Genomic DNA, 18898 nt, shown 5'->3' on the forward strand with positions numbered 1-18898 from the left:
TCCGTGTATGTGTCAGACGAGAGATTAATAATAATTGTAATAATATATATATATAACTGTATGCTCATCTGCATGTCTAAGGCAGGTCTGCAACCCCGCCCTTCACCATTATCACACAGCACTTCCACTGCAGCAAGGGATTCTGGGAAATGACATGCAAATGAGCACGCAGTGCCACTTTTTGCTTCAAAAACCATTTTTAACATGGTTCCCTATAGGCTTAAGCTTGCTGCATGGTCACAGCTTCGAGCACAGCCAGGGTTAAGGTGCATACCCAGAAAACCACCCACAGACAGCTGTTTTGACTTTAATGGGTCTAATCAGTGTGGGGTTGATTGACTGGGTATGCAAAGAAGCTAAGGGATGGGGTATACCATAATACTGAGTTAAGTTATGGTGAGTAAAAAAAGTGACAAAAACCCTCCATTGCAAAGCAAATATGCAAATATGTAAATATAACTGTATGCTCATCTGCATGTCTAAGGCAGGTCTGCAACCCCGCCCTTCACCATTATCACCCAGCACTTCCACTGCAGCAAGGGATTCTGGGAAATGACATGCAAATGAGCACGCAGTGCCACTTTTTGCTTCAAAAACCATTTTTAACCTGGTTCCCTATAGGCTTAAGCTTGCTGCATGGTCACAGCTTTGAGCACAGCCAGGGTTAAGGTGCATACCCAGAAAACCAACCACAGACAGCTGTTTCGACCTTAATGGGTCTCATCAGTGTGGGGTTGATTGACTGGGTATGCAAAGAAGCTAAGGGATGGGGTGATACCATAATACTGAGTTAAGTTATGGTGAGTAAAAAAAGTGACAAAAACCCTCCATTGCAAAGCAAATATGCAAATATAACTGTATGCTCATCTGCATGTCTAAGGCAGGTCTGCAACCCCGCCCTTCACCATTATCACCCAGCACACAGCACTTCCACTGCAGCAAGGGATTCTGGGAAATTACATGCATTTATATACACACACACACACACACACACAATGATCTCCCAGGTCCTGCGGTTACAGACTCTTCTCCACGTCGCTCCCACACATTCCCTCATCCCATCCTCTCCAGCCCGTGTCTCCCCACTGCTGGATGAAGCCTCCCCAGTGATCTCCCAGCTCCTGCGGTTACAGCCTCTCTTCTCCACGTCGCTCCCACACATTCCCTCTGTGAGGATTCGCCATCCTGGCGGTCGCAGACTGTCTCCTCACCCCAACAAGCCTTCTGTGATGGAAACCCAGGATGCGCGGTTTCATTTTCCCAGTACGCGCGCGTGCGGACCTTGCACACTCTGTTCACCCACCCGCGGATTCAGACCCCGCCCCCATCGCTATCACACGACGTGGATGTCCGGCCAGCCTCCCTGCTGACGCGCAAGTCGGGCCGCGCCCCCTTACCTCCGTGACACGCGCGGGTCGGCGCGCGACTGGTCCAGGAATCGGCGTGGGAGTGACGCACGCTCTAAACTCTGCCCCCTGGCTTCCATGACGCTCGCGAGCAGTTCCACCCTCAACCCTGATTAGGCTGCATCTTAGGACACACCTGTGTGCACCAGCAGCCAATCGATTCTCACTTCCTGGTTCCACCCTGGCTGGCTATTGGAGGCTCCTCCTATTTATACCCTCAGTCTACAATCATTCATCGCTGAGCATAGTCATTGTGATGCCGTTCCTTGCCACATCCTTGTTCCTGAATCCTTGCCTTGCCTTGAATGCTGATTAACCTTTTGTTGCCTGAGCCCTGTTGGCTCCTTGGACTCCGCTTCTCTCCACTCCTGATCCGGCTTGTACGACTATTCTCCTGTCTCCAATCCTGACCTTGGCTAAGTACTCCAACGATCCGACATTCTCCTATCCTGAACCTGGCTACGTACCCCGACTATCCGATACTCTCCAATCCTGAACCTGGCTACGAACTACGACGATCCGAAAATCTCCGCTCCTGAACTTGGCAAGTACCTTAACCATTCTCCAATCTATAACCCTGACCTGGCTTGAATGACTACTCTACATCCTAGGCACGCCGCATGGCTGTGGGTCGGCGTTATCCAATCCCCTACCTCAGCACCGCGGTCGCGCTTCGTTTGTGGTGATATACGCATTACACCCTCATCCCATCCTCTCCAGCCGTGTCTCCCCACTGCTGGATGAAGTCTCCCCAGTGATCTCCCAGGTCCTGCGGTTACAGCCTCTCTTCTCCACGTCACTCCCACACATTCCTCATTCCATCCTCCCATCTTACTTTTGGTCGTCTTGGTCTTTTAATCTCCCTTTGGAATCCAGTTGAGCTCCATCATTGTCCAACAATGGTCATTTCTCCTTGTGCCATGTCCAGCCTATCGCCATTTTCATTTCTTCCTCCGTGTGATGATGTCACAGACTTTTGTTTGGTTTCAAACCATTCATTATTTTCCCTGTCTCTTCGGGTAATACCCAGCATGCATTTCTCAAACTTGATTAGATCTTCTGAAGCTTCTGAATTATCTTCGCATTAAGGGACCAAGTTTCACATCCATACGTGAGCATGGGCAGGCTACACAGGTCACATCCATATGTGAGCACGGGCAGGATACACGGGTCTATCCATACGTGAGCACAGGCAGGATACACGGGTCACATCCATACGTGAGCACGGGCAGGATACATGAGTCACATCCATACATGAGCACAGGCAGGATACACGGGTCACATCCATACGTGAGCACGGGCAGGATACACAGGTCACATCCATACGTGATCACGGGCAGGATACACAGGTCACATCCATACGTGATCACGGGCAGGATACACGGGTCACATCCATACGTGAGCACGGGCAGGATACACGGGTCACATCCATACGTGAGCACGGGCAGGATACACGGGTCACATCCATAAGTGAGCACAGACAGGATACACGGGTCACATCCATACGTGAGCACGGGCAGGATATCGAGTCACATCCATACGTGAGCACGAGAAGGATTACACGGGTCACATCCATACATGAGCACGGGCAGGATACACGGGTCACATCCATACATGAGCACGGGCAGGATACACGGGTCACATCCATACGTGAGCACGGGCAGGATACACGGGTCACATCCATACGTGAGCACGAGAAGGATTACACAGGTCACATCCATACGTGAGCACGGGCAGGATACACGGGTCACATCCATACGTGAGCACGGGCAGGATACATGGGTCACATGCATACGTGAGCACAGGCAGGATACACGGGTCACATCCATACATGAGCACGGGCAGGATAGACGGGTCACATCCATAAGTGAGCACAGGCAGGATACACGGGTCACATCCATACGTGAGCACGGGCAGGATACACGGGTCACATCCATACATGAGCACGAGAAGGATACACAGGTCACATCCATACGTGAGCACGGGCAGGATACACAGGTCACATCCATACGTGAGCACGGGCAGGATACACGGGTCACATCCATGTGTGAGCACGGGCAGGATACATGGGTCACATCCAAACGTGAGCACGGCCAGGATACACGGGTCAAAAAGTTTCCCTCTAAAGGCATAGTGGGACGTTCCCTTAAAAGATTGTCTTCTACCTTCCAAATGTCTCCATCCCATCTTCATTCTCCTGTTGATTTCATTTGAAAAAAATTCCCATCCATTGATGTTTTCCGGACAAGAAATTAAAATGGGGGTGGGCCGGACACAACACAAGAAAAAATTACCATCATCGGACAAAGATGGTACACGACTGGATTCCAAGAGAGATTAAGAGAATAAGCGCTGAAGATGATGATATAAGTGAAAATTGGTATTCTACTTACCATCGTTTTTATGTCCTGGATAGTCTCCTTGGCAGGGACCACCAATGGGTTAAGTCCCACCCTCTAACTGATATAGGACAGAAACAACTTCTACCTGTAGGAGGTCCTATAAATGGTCACACCTGTACTTTCCAGGTAGTCTTGTAGGTTCAAAGCTGAAAAATATAATCTTACACTATTGATATAGCTCCCCTAATGAAGGGATGGGATTGGTGTACTCTGCCATGGAGACAATCCAGGAAATTAAAATTACAGGAAGTATGATAGTCATTTTCACTTTCCCTGGTTGTCCCACGGCAGTTATTCTGAAAGCCAGGGTCATATGTAGATGATTTAGCCCAGATAGCGTCAACTCAGCCCTCTTTTCCAAGCACAACCAGTCTGTTTCTTTTCTTTACTTTATTTGTGGAAAGCAGGGTAAAAAACAGGTACTTGTGTAGAGATGTAGATGTTGGGATAGTGTCTCTCTGTGTGTGCTTGGTAGTTAATGGCAGGTGAAAAGATAATCCTACCAGTACAGGAGTTTACAGCAGTGCTCACTCATCCAGAGGTAATGGTGGAAAAGGAAGTGAGGGGCAAGGGTCACACTAAAATGGAGTGAGACTGCACTACTGTCAGCAAAAAGACAGGGGAGAAAATGGGAAAGTCCATTAACTGGAGGACTGGAGATGTTGCCAGAGCAACCAGGGGTGTGACAGCTTGGAAGGAAAAGGGCTACTTAATGTATCCATTCCATCTGCACTGGGAGTAAACTGCAAGGAAAGTAAATCCACGTACAGCTAGCAAGCAGAACTGCCAAGGGAGAGGGGGGCTGAACAGAAAAGGCAGACAGGGGTATTTCTGTTCCATGACAGCAGTTGTCACCAATGGGAAGTGCACAAGCTGTACCAGAATAAATGGAGGGAAATAAATTACACCACAAGCCATAAATACTGCAAAACGGCTCTTATTTACTCATAGCCACAAAAGACTGCAGAACTTTGTGGTGAAAATGTGCTGGCACTTCCACGTCCCAGTGATAATATCTTATAAAACGTGTTGATTGAGGACAAGACTGCTGCCCTGCACAGATCCGTGGGTGATGTCTGAGCTTTCACTGCCCATGATGCGGCCATCGATCTGGTAGAAAGAGCTCTCAGACCTTCTCGAGCCTGTCTTCCTTGAATGGAATAAGCCTTAGTTCTCCCACTTAGTATCTAATGACCTATGTTTGCCTTGGAGGCCACCTGCCCCCTTATTGCTCCTGAAGGGTGGACAAAAAGTCTATCCGACTTTCTGAAGGTCTTTGATCTATGAAAATATTGCTTCAGACATCTTACCACGTCCAACGTGTGAAGTGCTTTTTCCTCGTCACCGACTGGATCCAGACAAAATGAGGGTAGTATTATTTCTTGGTTGAGATGGAAAACAGAAATAACTTTTGGCAGAAACTGACACACTGGTCTCAGAACCCCTTATCCTGGTGGAAGGGTAAAAATGTGTCTTTAATTGACAACCCCTGTTGCTCGCTATGTCTTCATGCTGAAGCTACTGCCACAAGAAACACTGTCTTTAGGGTAAGGTCCATATCTGATGATTGCAGAAGAGGTTTGAACGGTATTTTTGCCAATGCATCTAGGACAAATGGTCCACACCACGGTGGGACAGGATTTCGGAATTGTAGCTTGATTTTGCGCACAGCTTGGAAGAAGCGCATGACTAGATCTATTGATGCCAATTGTCTATCTAGCTGATTGAGCCATTACTTGGCACTTTTAGAGTGTTGATACCGAATCCCTTTTCCAGACATTCTAGTATAGATTATATGGGTGGTTGCGCCATATGAAGAAGCGATTCCAAACCCTGTAATAAACTTGCGATGCGTTTGCTTTCCTTGCTGCCATAAGGGTCTCTATGACCTTGTGAGATCATCGTTTTCTCTGCAGCATGCTCCGCTCAACCGCCATCAAAGATCATTTCTCTGGCTTGGGATGCTGACTCGGGCCCCGAGATAGGTCTGGCGATATAGGTGATTGCCATGGCTGACCTTGCAGCATGATGCCAAAGGCTAGAACGGAATTATTGCTACAACTTCTCCGCTTTCCAGGACCCACCTGATGGCGAGTGCGTCTGTGACTACCTGGAAAGGAGGGGTGTGACCATTTATAATATTCTACTGTTAAAGGGTTGTGTTACGGGACTCCCGGACAATTACACCAGGGATCAGTACACCAGCACAATTACACCAGGGATCAGTACACCAGCACAATTACACCAGGGACCAGTACACCAGTACAATTACACCAGGGATCAGTACAGCAGCACAATTACACCAGGGACCAGTACACCAGTACAATTACACCAGGGACCAGTACACCAGTACAATTACACCAGGGATCAGTACAGCAGCACAATTACACCAGGGACCAGTACACCAGTACAATTACACCAGGGACCAGTACACCAGTACAATTACACCAGGGATCAGTACACCAGTACAATTACACCAGGGATCAGTACACCAGCACAATTACACCAGGGACCAGTACACCAGTACAATTACACCAGGGATCAGTACACCAGTACAATTACACCAGGGACCAGTACACCAGTACAATTACACCAGGGATCAGTACACCAGTACAATTACACCAGGGATCAGTACAATTACACCAGGGATCAGTACACCAGTACAATTACACCAGGGATCAGTACAATTACACCAGGGATCAGTACACCAGTACAATTACACCAGTGATCAGTACACGAGACAGAACTGCAGAGTTGAACAAAAGTGAATTTATTGGAAAAAGTTTCCACACATTTCCAGTACATAAAACACACACAAACTCACCCAACTGGGGGAACAACCTAAAGTCCTAGGTGCGGGGACCTCCAAACGGAACCTTACCCTGATACACGTTTCCAACTTGCACCACTGTACTCTGTAGTATGGGCAGCACTGCCTTGCTCTCCGATGGCTATCAGTTTTAAATTCCCCAGCATCGCTTCACTCCAAACAGCTCCAGCCACCGCTGCACACACAGACGGCAGCAACACCGCATGCTCCAGACCCCTGCACTGGGTCTCCTCAGTTCCCTTCTGCTGACTGTCATCTCTTTCAGCACACAGTCTTCACTATCAGGTCCAGAATGACTCAGTTGAGACTGGGGAGAAGGAGTATTTATACTCCTGTCCCAATCAGGGAGACGTCAGCCAGTCTGGGTAGGAACAATAGTCCTGGTCTCTGCACACAGCCTCAGACCAGTTTGATGAGATTACTGGGATTGAAGGTGGGCTAGGAAGCCCAAATATGGTCATTTCTATTCTTTGCATAGTCTACAGGATGTAGGCAGATACAGGACAATGCCCACAGAATTCCCCTCCACAGTGTAAGGCTAAGGTCCCACTGCACGTGCACCTGGTGTCCTGGCGGCGCATGCACAGCGCTTTTAGGCATGGGGGGCGTGGCCAAAATGGGCCGGGTGGGCATGGCCAAGGCCCCCCCCCCGTTAGGGGGGGTGCGCGGCCATGTCACACATTTTCTGTTTCGTGTGTGTGTGTGTGTTTGTGAACACACAGACTCCAAAGTCTTTATAACAGAAGTTTCTGTATTTCTCTTGCCTTTTCCTTCTCTGTGGATCCAGTCTCTGATTGGCTCACTGACGCACCATGTGACGCGTCGCCAGTACATTCCCTGCCAGCTGACGCGTCACAGTATGCAGTGAGCCAGGAAGAGAGGCGTCACTGGGGACTGCTATTGAGGAGGTATGGGGCTGGTGAGAGGCGTGCATGCCGCCGCACGCACCGCCGGCTGCAGCGGGGACCTAGCCATACAAGACAGATACAACCCCAGGGTTTGCAGGTTTCTTGCAGAGCAAATCCACTCAGCAGGGGGTCGACCTCTCCCTGGTTCCTCAACAATGGGCCTAATCCCATCCCAGTGTCCAGGCCTAATCCCATCCCAGTGTCCAGGCCTAATCCCATCCCAGTGTCCAGGCCTAATCCCATCCCAGTGACCAGGCCTAATCCCATCCCAGTGACCAGGCCTAATCCCATCCCAGTGTCCAGGCCTAATCCCATCCCAGTGTCCAGGCCTAATCCCATCCCAGTGTCCAGGCCTAATCCCATCCCAGTGTCCAGGCCTAATCCCATCCCAGTGTCCAGGCCTAATCCCATCCCAGTGTCCAGGCCTAATCCCATCCCAGTGTCCAGGCCTAATCCCATCCCAGTGTCCAGGCCTAATCCCATCCCAGTGTCCAGGCCTAATCCCATCCCAGTGTCCAGGCCTAATCCCATCCCAGTGTCCAGGCCTAATCCCATCCCAGTGTCCAGGCCTAATCCCATCCCAGTGTCCAGGCCTAATCCCATCCCAGTGTCCAGGCCTAATCCCATCCCAGTGTCCAGGCCTAATCCCATCCCAGTGTCCAGGCCTACAATACCAAACTCCTATGTGATTACAGCTCCTTTTGCAAGAGAGAGTTATCCCCTGCAGGTCCACCCACTTGAACAGAATAGTACATCCCTGTTTTACATACTTTACGAATAACATACATAGGGCTGGTACCATAAGCTGTACATACATAAATAACGACATATCACAGACAGGTCGGGGTAATGGCGGGATTATCCTTTATTTAAGAGCAGCCACAACTACCCCTAAATCACAGATTGTTTCTGCCCTATCTCAGCTAGAGGGCGGGATTTAACCCATTATTGACCACTGCCATGGGACGTCCAGGAATATATAAAACAAACACACACAGTCTTTTTGCAGGAAATAAAATGACAGAACCGGGAGCACAAGGGGCAGTGTGAGTGTGTGTGAGCTCCTCACACAGGGGGCAGTGCGAGTGTGTGTGAGCTCCTCACACAGGGGGCATTGTGAGTGTGTGTGAGCTCCTCACACAGGGGGCAGTGTGAGTGTGTGTGAGCTCCTCACACAGGGGGCAGTGTGAGTGTGTGTGAGCTCCTCACACAGGGGGCAGTGTGAGTGTATGTGAGCTCCTCACACAGGGGGCAGTGTGAGTGTATGTGAGCTCCTCACACAGGGGGCAGTGTGAGTGTGTGTGAGCTCCTCACACAGGGGGCAGTTTGAGTGTGTGTGAGCTCCTAACACAGGGGGTAGTGTGAGTGTGTGAGCACATAATACAGGGGGCACTGTGAGTGTGTATGAGCACATAATACAGGGGGCAGTGTGAGTGTGTATGAGCACATAATACAGGGGGCAGTGTGAGTGTGTATGAGCACATAATACAGGGGGCAGTGTGAGTGTGTATGAGCACCTCACACAGGGGACTGTGTGAGTGTGTATGAGCACATAGCACAAGGGGCAGTGTGAGTGAGCACCTCCCACAGGGGACTGTGTGAGTGTGTATGAGCACATAATACAGGGGGCAGTGTGAGTGTGTGTGAGCTCACACAGGGGGCAGTGTGAGTGTGTATGAGATCCTCATACAGGGGGCAGTGTGAGTACATGACACGGGGTTACATATAGATGCACATGTATTTATTATTTCCCATTTTCATATAGCCCCATCTGATCAGTCCCCACCTCTCAGGAACATTAAGTCTGAAAAGTGGTTTATTTCCTAAGCAGCCATTTTATATCCCCACTCACAAATAACAGTGGCGCTCTCTCCCGTAGCTCACCGTAGTACGAAGTTCCCCACGCGGCTGACACGCAGGCGGTATGTGGCGTTCTTCTCAGACAGCGTGGAAACGTCCACGTAGAAAAACTGCATCTCTGACTCTCTATGAGTCGGCGGCTGGCACAGCGTACGCCCCACATCCTTATACTGGTAATTACGCTGGTACCTAACCAGAAATAGAGATTGTGAGAAGAAAGGACTCAGCGTGTGTGGTGTGTGTGACCCTAGCGTTGTGCGCGTGGTGGCGTGCGCGTGGCGCTAGCAGGGTGCGTGTGTGGTGGCGTGCGAGAGACCCTAGCAGGGTGCGTGTGGTGGCATGCGAGAGACCCTAGCAGGGTGCGTGTGGTGGCGTGCGAGAGACCCTAGCAGGGTGCGTGTGGTGGCGTGCGAAAGACCCTAGCAGGGTGCGTGTGGTGGCGTGCGAGAGACCCTAGCAGGGTGCGTGTGGTGGCGTGCGAGAGACCCTAGCAGGGTGCGTGTGGTGGCGTGCGAGAGACCCTAGCAGGGTGCGTGTGGTGGCGTGCGAGAGACCCTAGCAGGGTGCGTGTGGTGGCGTGAGAGTGACCCTAGCAGGGTGCGTGTGGTGGCGTGAGAGTGACCCTAGCAGGGTGCGTGTGGTGGCGTGCGAGAGACCCTAGCAGGGTGCGTGTGGTGGCGTGCGAGAGACCCTAGCAGGGTGCGTGTGGTGGCGTGCGAGAGACCCTAGCAGGGTGCGTGTGGTGGCGTGCGAGAGACCCTAGCAGGGTGCGTGTGGTGGCGTGCGAGAGACCCTAGCAGGGTGCGTGTGGTGGCGTGAGAGTGACCCTAGCAGGGTGCGTGTGGTGGCGTGAGAGTGACCCTAGCAGGGTGCGTGTGGTGGCGTGAGAGTGACCCTAGCAAGGTGCGTGTGGTGGCGTGAGAGTGACCCTAGCAGGGTGCATGTGGTGGCGTGAGAGTGACCCTAGCAGGGTGCGTGTGGTGGCGTGAGAGTGACCCTAGCAGGGTGCGTGTGGTGGCGTGAGAGTGACCCTAGCAGGGTACGTGTGGTGGCGTGAGAGTGACCCTAGCAGGGTGCATGTGGTGGCGTGAGAGTGACCCTAGCAGGGTGCATGTGGTGGCGTGAGAGTGACCCTAGCAGGGTGCATGTGGTGGCGTGAGAGTGACCCTAGCAGGGTGCATGTGGTGGCGTGCGAGAGACCCTAGCAGGGTGTGTGGTGGCGTGCGAGTGACCCTAGCAGGGTGCGTGTGGTGGCGTGCGAGAGACCCTAGCAGGGTGCGTGTGGTGGCGTGCGAGAGACCCTAGCAGGGTGCGTGTGGTGGCGTGAGAGTGACCCTAGCAGGGTGCGTGTGGTGGCGTGAGAGTGACCCTAGCAGGGTGCGTGTGGTGGCGTGAGAGTGACCCTAGCAGGGTGCGTGTGGTGGCGTGCGAGAGACCCTAGCAGGGTGCGTGTGGTGGCGTGAGAGTGACCCTAGCAGGGTGCGTGTGGTGGCGTGAGAGCGACCCTAGCAGGGTGCGTGTGGTGGCGTGAGAGTGACCCTAGCAGGGTGCGTGTGGTGGCGTGAGAGTGACCCTAGCAGGGTGCGTGTGGTGGCGTGAGAGTGACCCTAGCAGGGTGCGTGTGGTGGCGTGAGAGTGACCCTAGCAGGGTGCGTGTGGTGGCGTGCGAGAGACCCTAGCAGGGTGTGTGGTGGCGTGCGAGTGACCCTAGCAGGGTGCGTGTGGTGGCGTGCGAGAGACCCTAGCAGGGTGCATGTGGTGGCGTGAGAGTGACCCTAGCAGGGTGCATGTGGTGGCGTGCGAGAGACCCTAGCAGGGTGTGTGGTGGCGTGCGAGTGACCCTAGCAGGGTGCGTGTGGTGGCGTGCGAGAGACCCTAGCAGGGTGCGTGTGGTGGCGTGAGAGTGACCCTAGCAGGGTGCGTGTGGTGGCGTGCGAGAGACCCTAGCAGGGTGCGTGTGGTGGCGTGAGAGTGACCCTAGCAGGGTGCGTGTGGTGGCGTGAGAGTGACCCTAGCAGGGTGCGTGTGGTGGCGTGAGAGTGACCCTAGCAGGGTGCGTGTGGTGGCGTGCGAGAGACCTTAGCAGGGTGCGTGTGGTGGCGTGAGAGTGACCCTAGCAAGGTGCGTGTGGTGGCGTGAGAGTGACCCTAGCAGGGTGCGTGTGGTGGCGTGAGAGTGACCCTAGCAAGGTGCGTGTGGTGGCGTGAGAGTGACCCTAGCAGGGTGCGTGTGGTGGCGTGAGAGTGACCCTAGCAGGGTGCGTGTGGTGGCGTGCGAGTGACCCTAGCAGGGTGCGTGTGGTGGCGTGAGAGTGACCCTAGCAGGGTGCGTGTGGTGGCGTGAGAGTGACCCTAGCAGGGTGCGTGTGGTGGCGTGCAAGTGACCCTAGCAGGGTGCGTGTGGTGGCGTGCGAGAGACCCTAGCAGGGTGCGTGTGGTGGCGTGCGAGAGACCCTAGCAGGGTGCGTGTGGTGGCGTGCGAGGGACCCTAGCAGGGTGCGTGTGGTGGCGTGCGAGAGACCCTAGCAGGGTGCGTGTGGTGGCGTGCGAGAGACCCTAGCAGGGTGCATGTGGTGGCGTGCGAGAGACCCTAGCAGGGTGCATGTGGTGGCGTGCGAGTGACCCTAGCAGGGTGCGTGTGGTGGCGTGCGAGAGACCCTAGCAGGGTGCGTGTGGTGGCGTGAGAGTGACCCTAGCAGGGTGCGTGTGGTGGCGTGCGAGAGACCCTAGCAGGGTGCATGTGGTGGCGTGAGAGTGACCCTAGCAGGGTGCGTGTGGTGGCGTGCGAGAGACCCTAGCAGGGTGCGTGTGGTGGCGTGAGAGTGACCCTAGCAGGGTGCGCGTGGTGGCGTGCGAGAGACCCTAGCAGGGTGCGTGTGGTGGCGTGAGAGTGACCCTAGCAGGGTGCGTGTGGTGGCGTGCGAGGGACCCTAGCAGGGTGCGTGTGGTGGCGTGCGAGAGACCCTAGCAGGGTGCGTGTGGTGGCGTGAGAGTGACCCTAGCAGGGTGCGTGTGGTGGCGTGCGAGAGACCCTAGAAGGGTGCGTGTGGTGGCGTGCGAGAGACCCTAGAAGGGTGCGTGTGGTGGCGTGAGAGTGACCCTAGCAGGGTGCGTGTGGTGGCGTGCGAGAGACCTTAGCAGGGTGCGTGTGGTGGCGTGAGAGTGACCCTAGCAAGGTGCGTGTGGTGGCGTGAGAGTGACCCTAGCAGGGTGCGTGTGGTGGCGTGCGAGAGACCCTAGCAGGGTGTGCAGGGCTTTACACACAGAGTAAGAAAGACATAATATGGAAACTGGGGGTATGTACACTGAATAAAACGCAGACATTGGGAGGAGTCCCTGCCCTAAAGAGCTTACAATCTAATCAGGGAAACTCATAGAGGGGTGCACTGGTATTTCAGCTAAGAGAGTGACCCTCCTTCAATACACTACCCCTCTGTACAGGTCAGAGGGTGGCCCGCACACCTGTGTGCATTAGCAGGGGGGGGGTGATACTTACAGCCCTCGTAGGGTGAGCGGGACTTGGAAAGACACCACAGACTCCTTCTGCCTGACCCCAAAGAGCAGCGGCGTCCCCTTCTGTTCAGACAGGATGTTCACGGACACTCTGACCCCCTCTGTCTAAATGCAAGCAGAGAGCGGACGGTCAGTGAGGTCAGAGAGCGGACGGTCAGTGAGGTCAGAGAGCGGACGGTCAGTGAGGTCAGAGCACTTAACTGTTAGGGGACAGGTACTTCCTCTAACCCCCCCCCCCCCCACAATCAGTCAGCGCTCCCCTCCCCCGAACAAATCATTTTTTTTTTGTTTCAATTTTTTTTTTTTTTAATTTCTTTCGTGTGCACAACATATAATAAACTTTGCTGTACATATATTAGGGGAACATTGATGTTTGTGTGGGATACAATAGACGTCAACTGTCTATTTTCTTTATTTAGGTAGATGTGTATGTGAATGCGCTTATGGTTAGTTATTCACATGTTCCCACCTTTTGTGTTCTAGTGGGGAAGCCGCCGCTTCCTCATGTACCTCTGTTAGTGGTAAGATAGGGGGGAGTAAAGAGGAGAAGAAAAAGAGAAGGGGGGGGACAGGAGGGGGGAGGGGTGGGGGAGTGTAGGGTGCCTCCTAGCTTTTTAAGTATCTTAGTTCCTTCTTTAGGAGTTTATTACACGCCTGGCCATATTTCCCATGTTTTATGGAACTTGTCCATTTTTTGGGCCAATTTTGCCGTAAGAAGTTCCATTGTTTTAATTTCTCTTAGCCTGCGAAGCACCGAACAAATCATTTTTACTTTTTACCCCTGTCATGGGAGAGGGGGTTTGGCCCGGTATTAAAGGGGTTACACCCCATTTGGCCACCCCCTGCTCTCACTTGGGAAGCAAGGGGTTAACTGGACTGCGGTCCAGTAATGTGTTTCTTACCCTGCTTCAGAATCCAAATGTATATTCCCCTGTAAAAGTGTATTGTTCTCATTCCCGTGTTTGCACCAACACATACACTGGGATTGATGTGGGAGGGAAGGGGTTAATGTTAATTCAGTGTTTATAGCCCTTTGTTTCCTTTTCCTGCCTTTTCAGGCTCCATTTTGCAGCCTCCCATAGGTCGCCATTGTAGCTCCATGCATTCCAATGGCAGATCTGGCGGTTTTGGGCCTGTTTCCTGCGAAGACCAGCAGATGGCGTCCGAGAGGAGAAGCGGCGGTTTCCCATTGTAAGTCAATGGGGCTATTTACTTCAATGAGGATTCCTCGACGCTGACCTCCAGGAACAGGTTGGCAGCCATCCAAATCGCAGACCGCAAGAGCGGATACAATGTCTTTAAAACAAGCTTTTTTCACTGAGGTCAAGTTCACCTACAATTGGCGTGGGAACCATAGGTTCTAGGGCACCCAGAAATAAAATTCTTGTTGCCTCTAACCCCTAGGAACCCCCACACACGACCACCACCGGGTCCGAGAATGAGGGACCGCATGTAGTCACTGCTCCGGCATGACCGCATGCCCATTTCCAGCCCTCTCCGACAACAAGACGGAGTATGGGCAATTGCCAAGAACTGTGATTTTCCCTATAGACTCCAATGGCGGCGTTACTCCATTGAAAGGCTATGGCGGAGAAGCATCATAGACTTCAATGGCGGAGTTGCCCCATTGAAAGTCTATGGCGGCGGAACCCATTGACTTCAACGGCGGAGTTGCTCCATTGAAAGCCCATAGCGGCGGAGCCCGTTGATTTCAATGGGAAAAGAGTGAAAAGCAGAGATTGATTTTTAAGCGGAGAATCCTGTATTAAAGTAATAAGAGTTTTAAACTACATTTGTGTATCTCCGGTTCTGGGGGTCGCAGAGAGCTGAAACTTGGCCACCATGGAGAGTCCCCTCCGGCATGAGGGATTGGCAAGTGTCAGCCCACTGGGCCCAGCAGAACAGATTATTTTAATATGTGAAGGTATTAAAGTATAAATTGTATTTTGGGTCTGGTATGAAAACTCAGAGCCCATATGTAATGTTAATGATCAGGATGGGAGACAAATGGTCGATCATAAACTCCTGATCAAAGACTCCCCCTCCCTGCTTGTGTATGCGAGCACACAGGAATGCAGGACATGGGTACTTGATATTAAGTGTTGTACTTCACACCTTGGACAAAGGGTATCCTGGCAAAGCCAGACTTGAAGACACCAGACTTGTAGGAGAGGGGGGCTGAGGAAATATGCCCCCTGTTTAGAATATTACCCACCCAGTGGGCAGGTATTACGATGCCCCTCAGGTGAGGTGGCCAGGAGAGATTGGGTGCAGGTAATTGTTCTCCAATGGCCTGCACTCAATAATAAAGTATAGGATTGGAATTGGATATAAACCAGTGTCCATCCTATACTCTGAGTGATTCGTGTTCTTCGTGTCTTTTCGTGATGTCTACATCTGAACCTGTATTGTGGAAGAAATTGCCAATACTGTATCCTGATTGCTTTCTTGTCCAACCCCTTAAGTGTCTATATTTTGCCTGTTATTTGTATATCTTGTTTTCACCTTCTTAAAGGAATAAACTATATTTATTATATCTAAGTCGTGTTCAATTCAACCCAGATATTTTGGTGTGTATTATTATAACCTATCACTAGTTACCGTGACAACCCCCCAAATAAAATCCCATTTGAAAGAGTATTTCTTCAATGCGCCCATTATAAAGTGCAATCCAATGTAAGTCGCCCAGAATAAAAACACTTTGTAAAGACTTTAAAACAGTCTAAGGTATATAGACATGCTAATAGCACAGATCTGGCTGTTTTTGTTTCCCTGGAGATTAATTACATTACATTTTTAGGGTCTCTGAATGGGAGAAGCTTTTGTCAATGAAGTTTTTTTCTTTACCCTTAAAGATAAGAAGGTAGATAGGGGCTCTGCCTGTGTGAACTCTAGTAGAACACACACAGACATCAGACAAAAGGGAGCAGCCCAAGGAAATCAGCCCCCTCCCAAGTCTTAGCTCAACTTGTCTACAAAGAGACTTAAATATACTTAAAGGTGATAGATTGCAAATATATATTTGCAGTCACTCTCTCTGTATGCTGGGGTAGTGCAGTAAGTGTGCTTTCCAGCATGCAGGCAGTTAAATTCCTCCTGGAGAGGCTAGCTGCAGGTGCAGCCAATTAAGCCAGAAGCCTGGATGAACAGGAGGTTTAAAAGGCAGGAAGCTGACAGAGATATTGAGCTTGTTTTCCCCCAGGAGGGTAGAGAGACATCTCCCCAGCCAGGAGGATACTGGTTGGTCTGGCCCCTAGGCCTGCAGGGTCTTGGGACCACCCAGGAATCACACCCAGGAAATTGAGTTGCTATGGGTGTGAAGAAACTGCTAGACAAAACCCTGCTCCACGGAACCGGCGTTCTAGACTTAAGGAGGGAGCAGAGCTCTGATGTGACCAGAGGTATTGCCTGGACTCACATGGGACATAGTTCCCCATTTACCAGATAAAGCTCCGCCCCCCCCCCCTCCCATCAGCGGCCCTGTTTGTGTGGAGAGCTGATCATCATCTACTCGATCCAGCCAACACATAATGGAAGCTTTCGCCATAATCTAAATTTGGGGGACACTGGGGAAGCCGGGTACTCGGGTCCGGGGAACATGCATTCCTAAGAATGAGCCATTGGTCATCCCAGACCCTGAGGCTCCTATCTGGCTGAAACTGGGCACAGAGGCCTGCCAGCTCCATTCCCACTGGTCCGTTTGAATATCCCACACTCCTTGGTCTGTCTTAAAGCACCGTCGCCTCACATTGCCCTGATTGGTCCATCTCAGGTGAGCTAGTCTTCTCTGGCCAATCTCTTTGCCGATTGGTCGGCACCCTGTCTTCCATGGTTTCAGATGGAGGCCGGGAAAGTATGCGAGCCGACACCGGTCCCAGCTCCGCCGGAGGCGAGATGTGAGGGGGTGGGGGGGAGCACGGAGGTGGGGCTGTGGGTGAGCACATAGCTGGAACAGTAGGGGAGGGGTGCCACAGTCGAGAGAGGGACAGACATGGGGAACGGGGGAGTTTTTAGTGTTTTAGAAACAATGTTCTAGGACCTGGTGGATCCCCTCTTCTCCCCCCCCCTCCCTCTCATTAAGTAGGGAAATAACTCCAGGGGGGCCTGAGTACTCTGCCCTCTCACACACCGCTGTGTTCCTGGCAGAGAGAGAAGGAACAGGAAGTCTTAATTATCAATATATTGTTCCTGGCCACCTCACATCTCCTGTAATACCCCAAGTGTACACTATGGTCTGTGTGAGTGTATATATAGGGGTACACACAGTGCCCTCCCCCCTCCCCCCCTCCCCCCACACACGTCTTCCTTACCTTATTCCTGAACACGGTGTGGTTGAAGGCATATATATTCTGCAGCTCACTGTTTACAGAATCATTGTAGTCCTTGTTAAACTGGGCTTCCCTCTGGATTATAACCTTGTCTCCTAATTCCTGGCTTCCCTGGAGGGCGGCAGCCAGAGGCCAGAGCAGGAGTAAGGGGCCCAAAGCAAACATTTCCCAGGTGGGGGAGTGCGGAGCTCCTGCTGCCCTCTGCACCTTCCACCATCAGAACTTCATACCCTGCCTTGTGCAATCAGCCAGCTGCATGTGTGAGTCACTGGCAGATAACACGTGTGGGGCCATAAACAGGTGACCCCGAAACCTGACCCCTCACTGCCAGGGACACACAGGACCCTCACGCTGTGGCCCCTAACTGCCAGGGACACACACACAGGACACCCCACTGCCAGGGACACCCAGGACCCCACATCCTCACTGCCAGGGACACCCAGGACCCTGACCCCTCACTGCCAGAGACACCCAGGACCCTCACACCCTGAACCCTCACTGCCAGGGTCACTCAGGACCCTCACACCCTGAACCCTCACTGCCAGGGTCACTCAGGACCCTCACACCCTGAACCCTCACTGCCAGGGACACCCAGGACCCTCACACCCTGAACCCTCACTGCCAGGGTCACTCAGGACCCTCACACCCTGAACCCTCACTGTCAGGGTCACTCAGGACCCTCACACCCTGAACCCTCACTGCCAGGGTCACTCAGGACCCTCACACCCTGAACCCTCACTGCCAGGGTCACTCAGGACCCTCACACCCTGAACCCTCACTGTCAGGGTCACTCAGGACCCTCGCACCCTGAACCCTCACTGCCAGGGTCACTCAGGACCCTCACACCCTGAACCCTCACTGCCAGGGTCACTCAGGACCCCGCACCTTGACACCTGTGTAACTGACTAACCTGTATATTACAGTATACAGTATATACAAGTGATTCACGTGAAGTATAAAATGACAGTATGACTAATCCAATCTGATCAACACAACACAAATCTACTACAACCACACATCAATCTGATTGTCACCGCAACATGGAAACAGTCACACTCTGCACAGCACAACCTGCTAATCTAACACAGCCTGCTACAATCTAACACAGCCTGCTACAATCTAACACAGTCTGCTAATCTAACACAGCCTGCTACAATCTAACACAGTCTGCTAATCTAACACAACCTCCTACAAATCTAACACAGCCTGCTACAATCTAACACAGCCTGCTACAATCTAACACAGTCTGCTAATCTAACACAACCTCCTACAAATCTAACACAGCCTGCTACAATCTAACACAGTCTGCTAATCTAACACAGCCTGCTACAATATAAAAATACAACCTGATACAATGTGACACAGCGCCCGCTTTACTGTATCACACACCCTGATACAGTGTAACTGCCTCCTCCCCTCTCTGTCCCCCCTATCTCTGGAGCCGGAAGAGGCAGCGGGGGCAGGGCAGTGACGTCACAGTTTATCTTAAAGGGGCCGCACATGATGTAGTTATAGAAACGGGAGAAACACAGAGAGAGAGATAAGATTATATACTGAACATAGCATGTAGTCAATAACACTGTGAGATACACAGCATATACATCCACTATTCCCTCAGAGTGTGTGAGTGTGATAATGAGGAGGCTGCAGTC

General features: G+C 52.0%; 1 protein-coding gene across 3 annotated transcripts; it reads right to left on the reverse strand.

Moving 5' to 3' along the window:
- Positions 1 to 9399: 9399 nt before the first annotated feature.
- On the reverse strand, positions 9400 to 18688 carry SIDT2 (SID1 transmembrane family member 2). 3 transcript variants are annotated; one of them, XM_075604239.1, is made up of 5 exons: positions 18570 to 18688; positions 18432 to 18452; positions 17229 to 18393; positions 12902 to 13023; positions 9400 to 9595 (listed from the first exon to the last, which is right to left on the reverse strand). In XM_075604239.1, exons 3-5 carry the CDS (start codon positions 17409 to 17411, stop codon positions 9427 to 9429), a joined length of 474 nt encoding a protein of 157 aa, XP_075460354.1. In that variant the 5' UTR covers positions 17412 to 18393; positions 18432 to 18452; positions 18570 to 18688; the 3' UTR covers positions 9400 to 9426. The 3 variants fall into 3 exon arrangements, with proteins under 3 accessions (XP_075460354.1, XP_075460352.1, XP_075460353.1); XM_075604237.1 differs by having other exon boundaries at positions 17229 to 18452; positions 18570 to 18687; XM_075604238.1 differs by lacking the exon at positions 18432 to 18452 and having other exon boundaries at positions 18511 to 18687.
- Positions 18689 to 18898: the final 210 nt, after the last annotated feature.

This window comes from Ascaphus truei, chromosome 6, assembly GCF_040206685.1.
Source record: "Ascaphus truei isolate aAscTru1 chromosome 6, aAscTru1.hap1, whole genome shotgun sequence".
Taxonomy (NCBI): domain Eukaryota; kingdom Metazoa; phylum Chordata; class Amphibia; order Anura; family Ascaphidae; genus Ascaphus; species Ascaphus truei.

Bases quoted from the DNA above. Each gene is read 5' to 3' on its own strand.
- SIDT2 (XM_075604239.1), bottom strand. From the start codon at position 17,411: ATGTTTGCTTTGGGCCCCTTACTCCTGCTCTGGCCTCTGGCTGCCGCC. The intron at 13,024-17,228 runs GTAAGGAAGACG...GCTTGCATTTAG, and splicing joins ACACCGTGTTCAGGAATAAG to ACAGAGGGGGTCAGAGTGTC. The intron at 9,596-12,901 runs GTAAGTATCACC...ATTTCTGGTTAG, and splicing joins CCGCTCACCCTACGAGGGCT to GTACCAGCGTAATTACCAGT.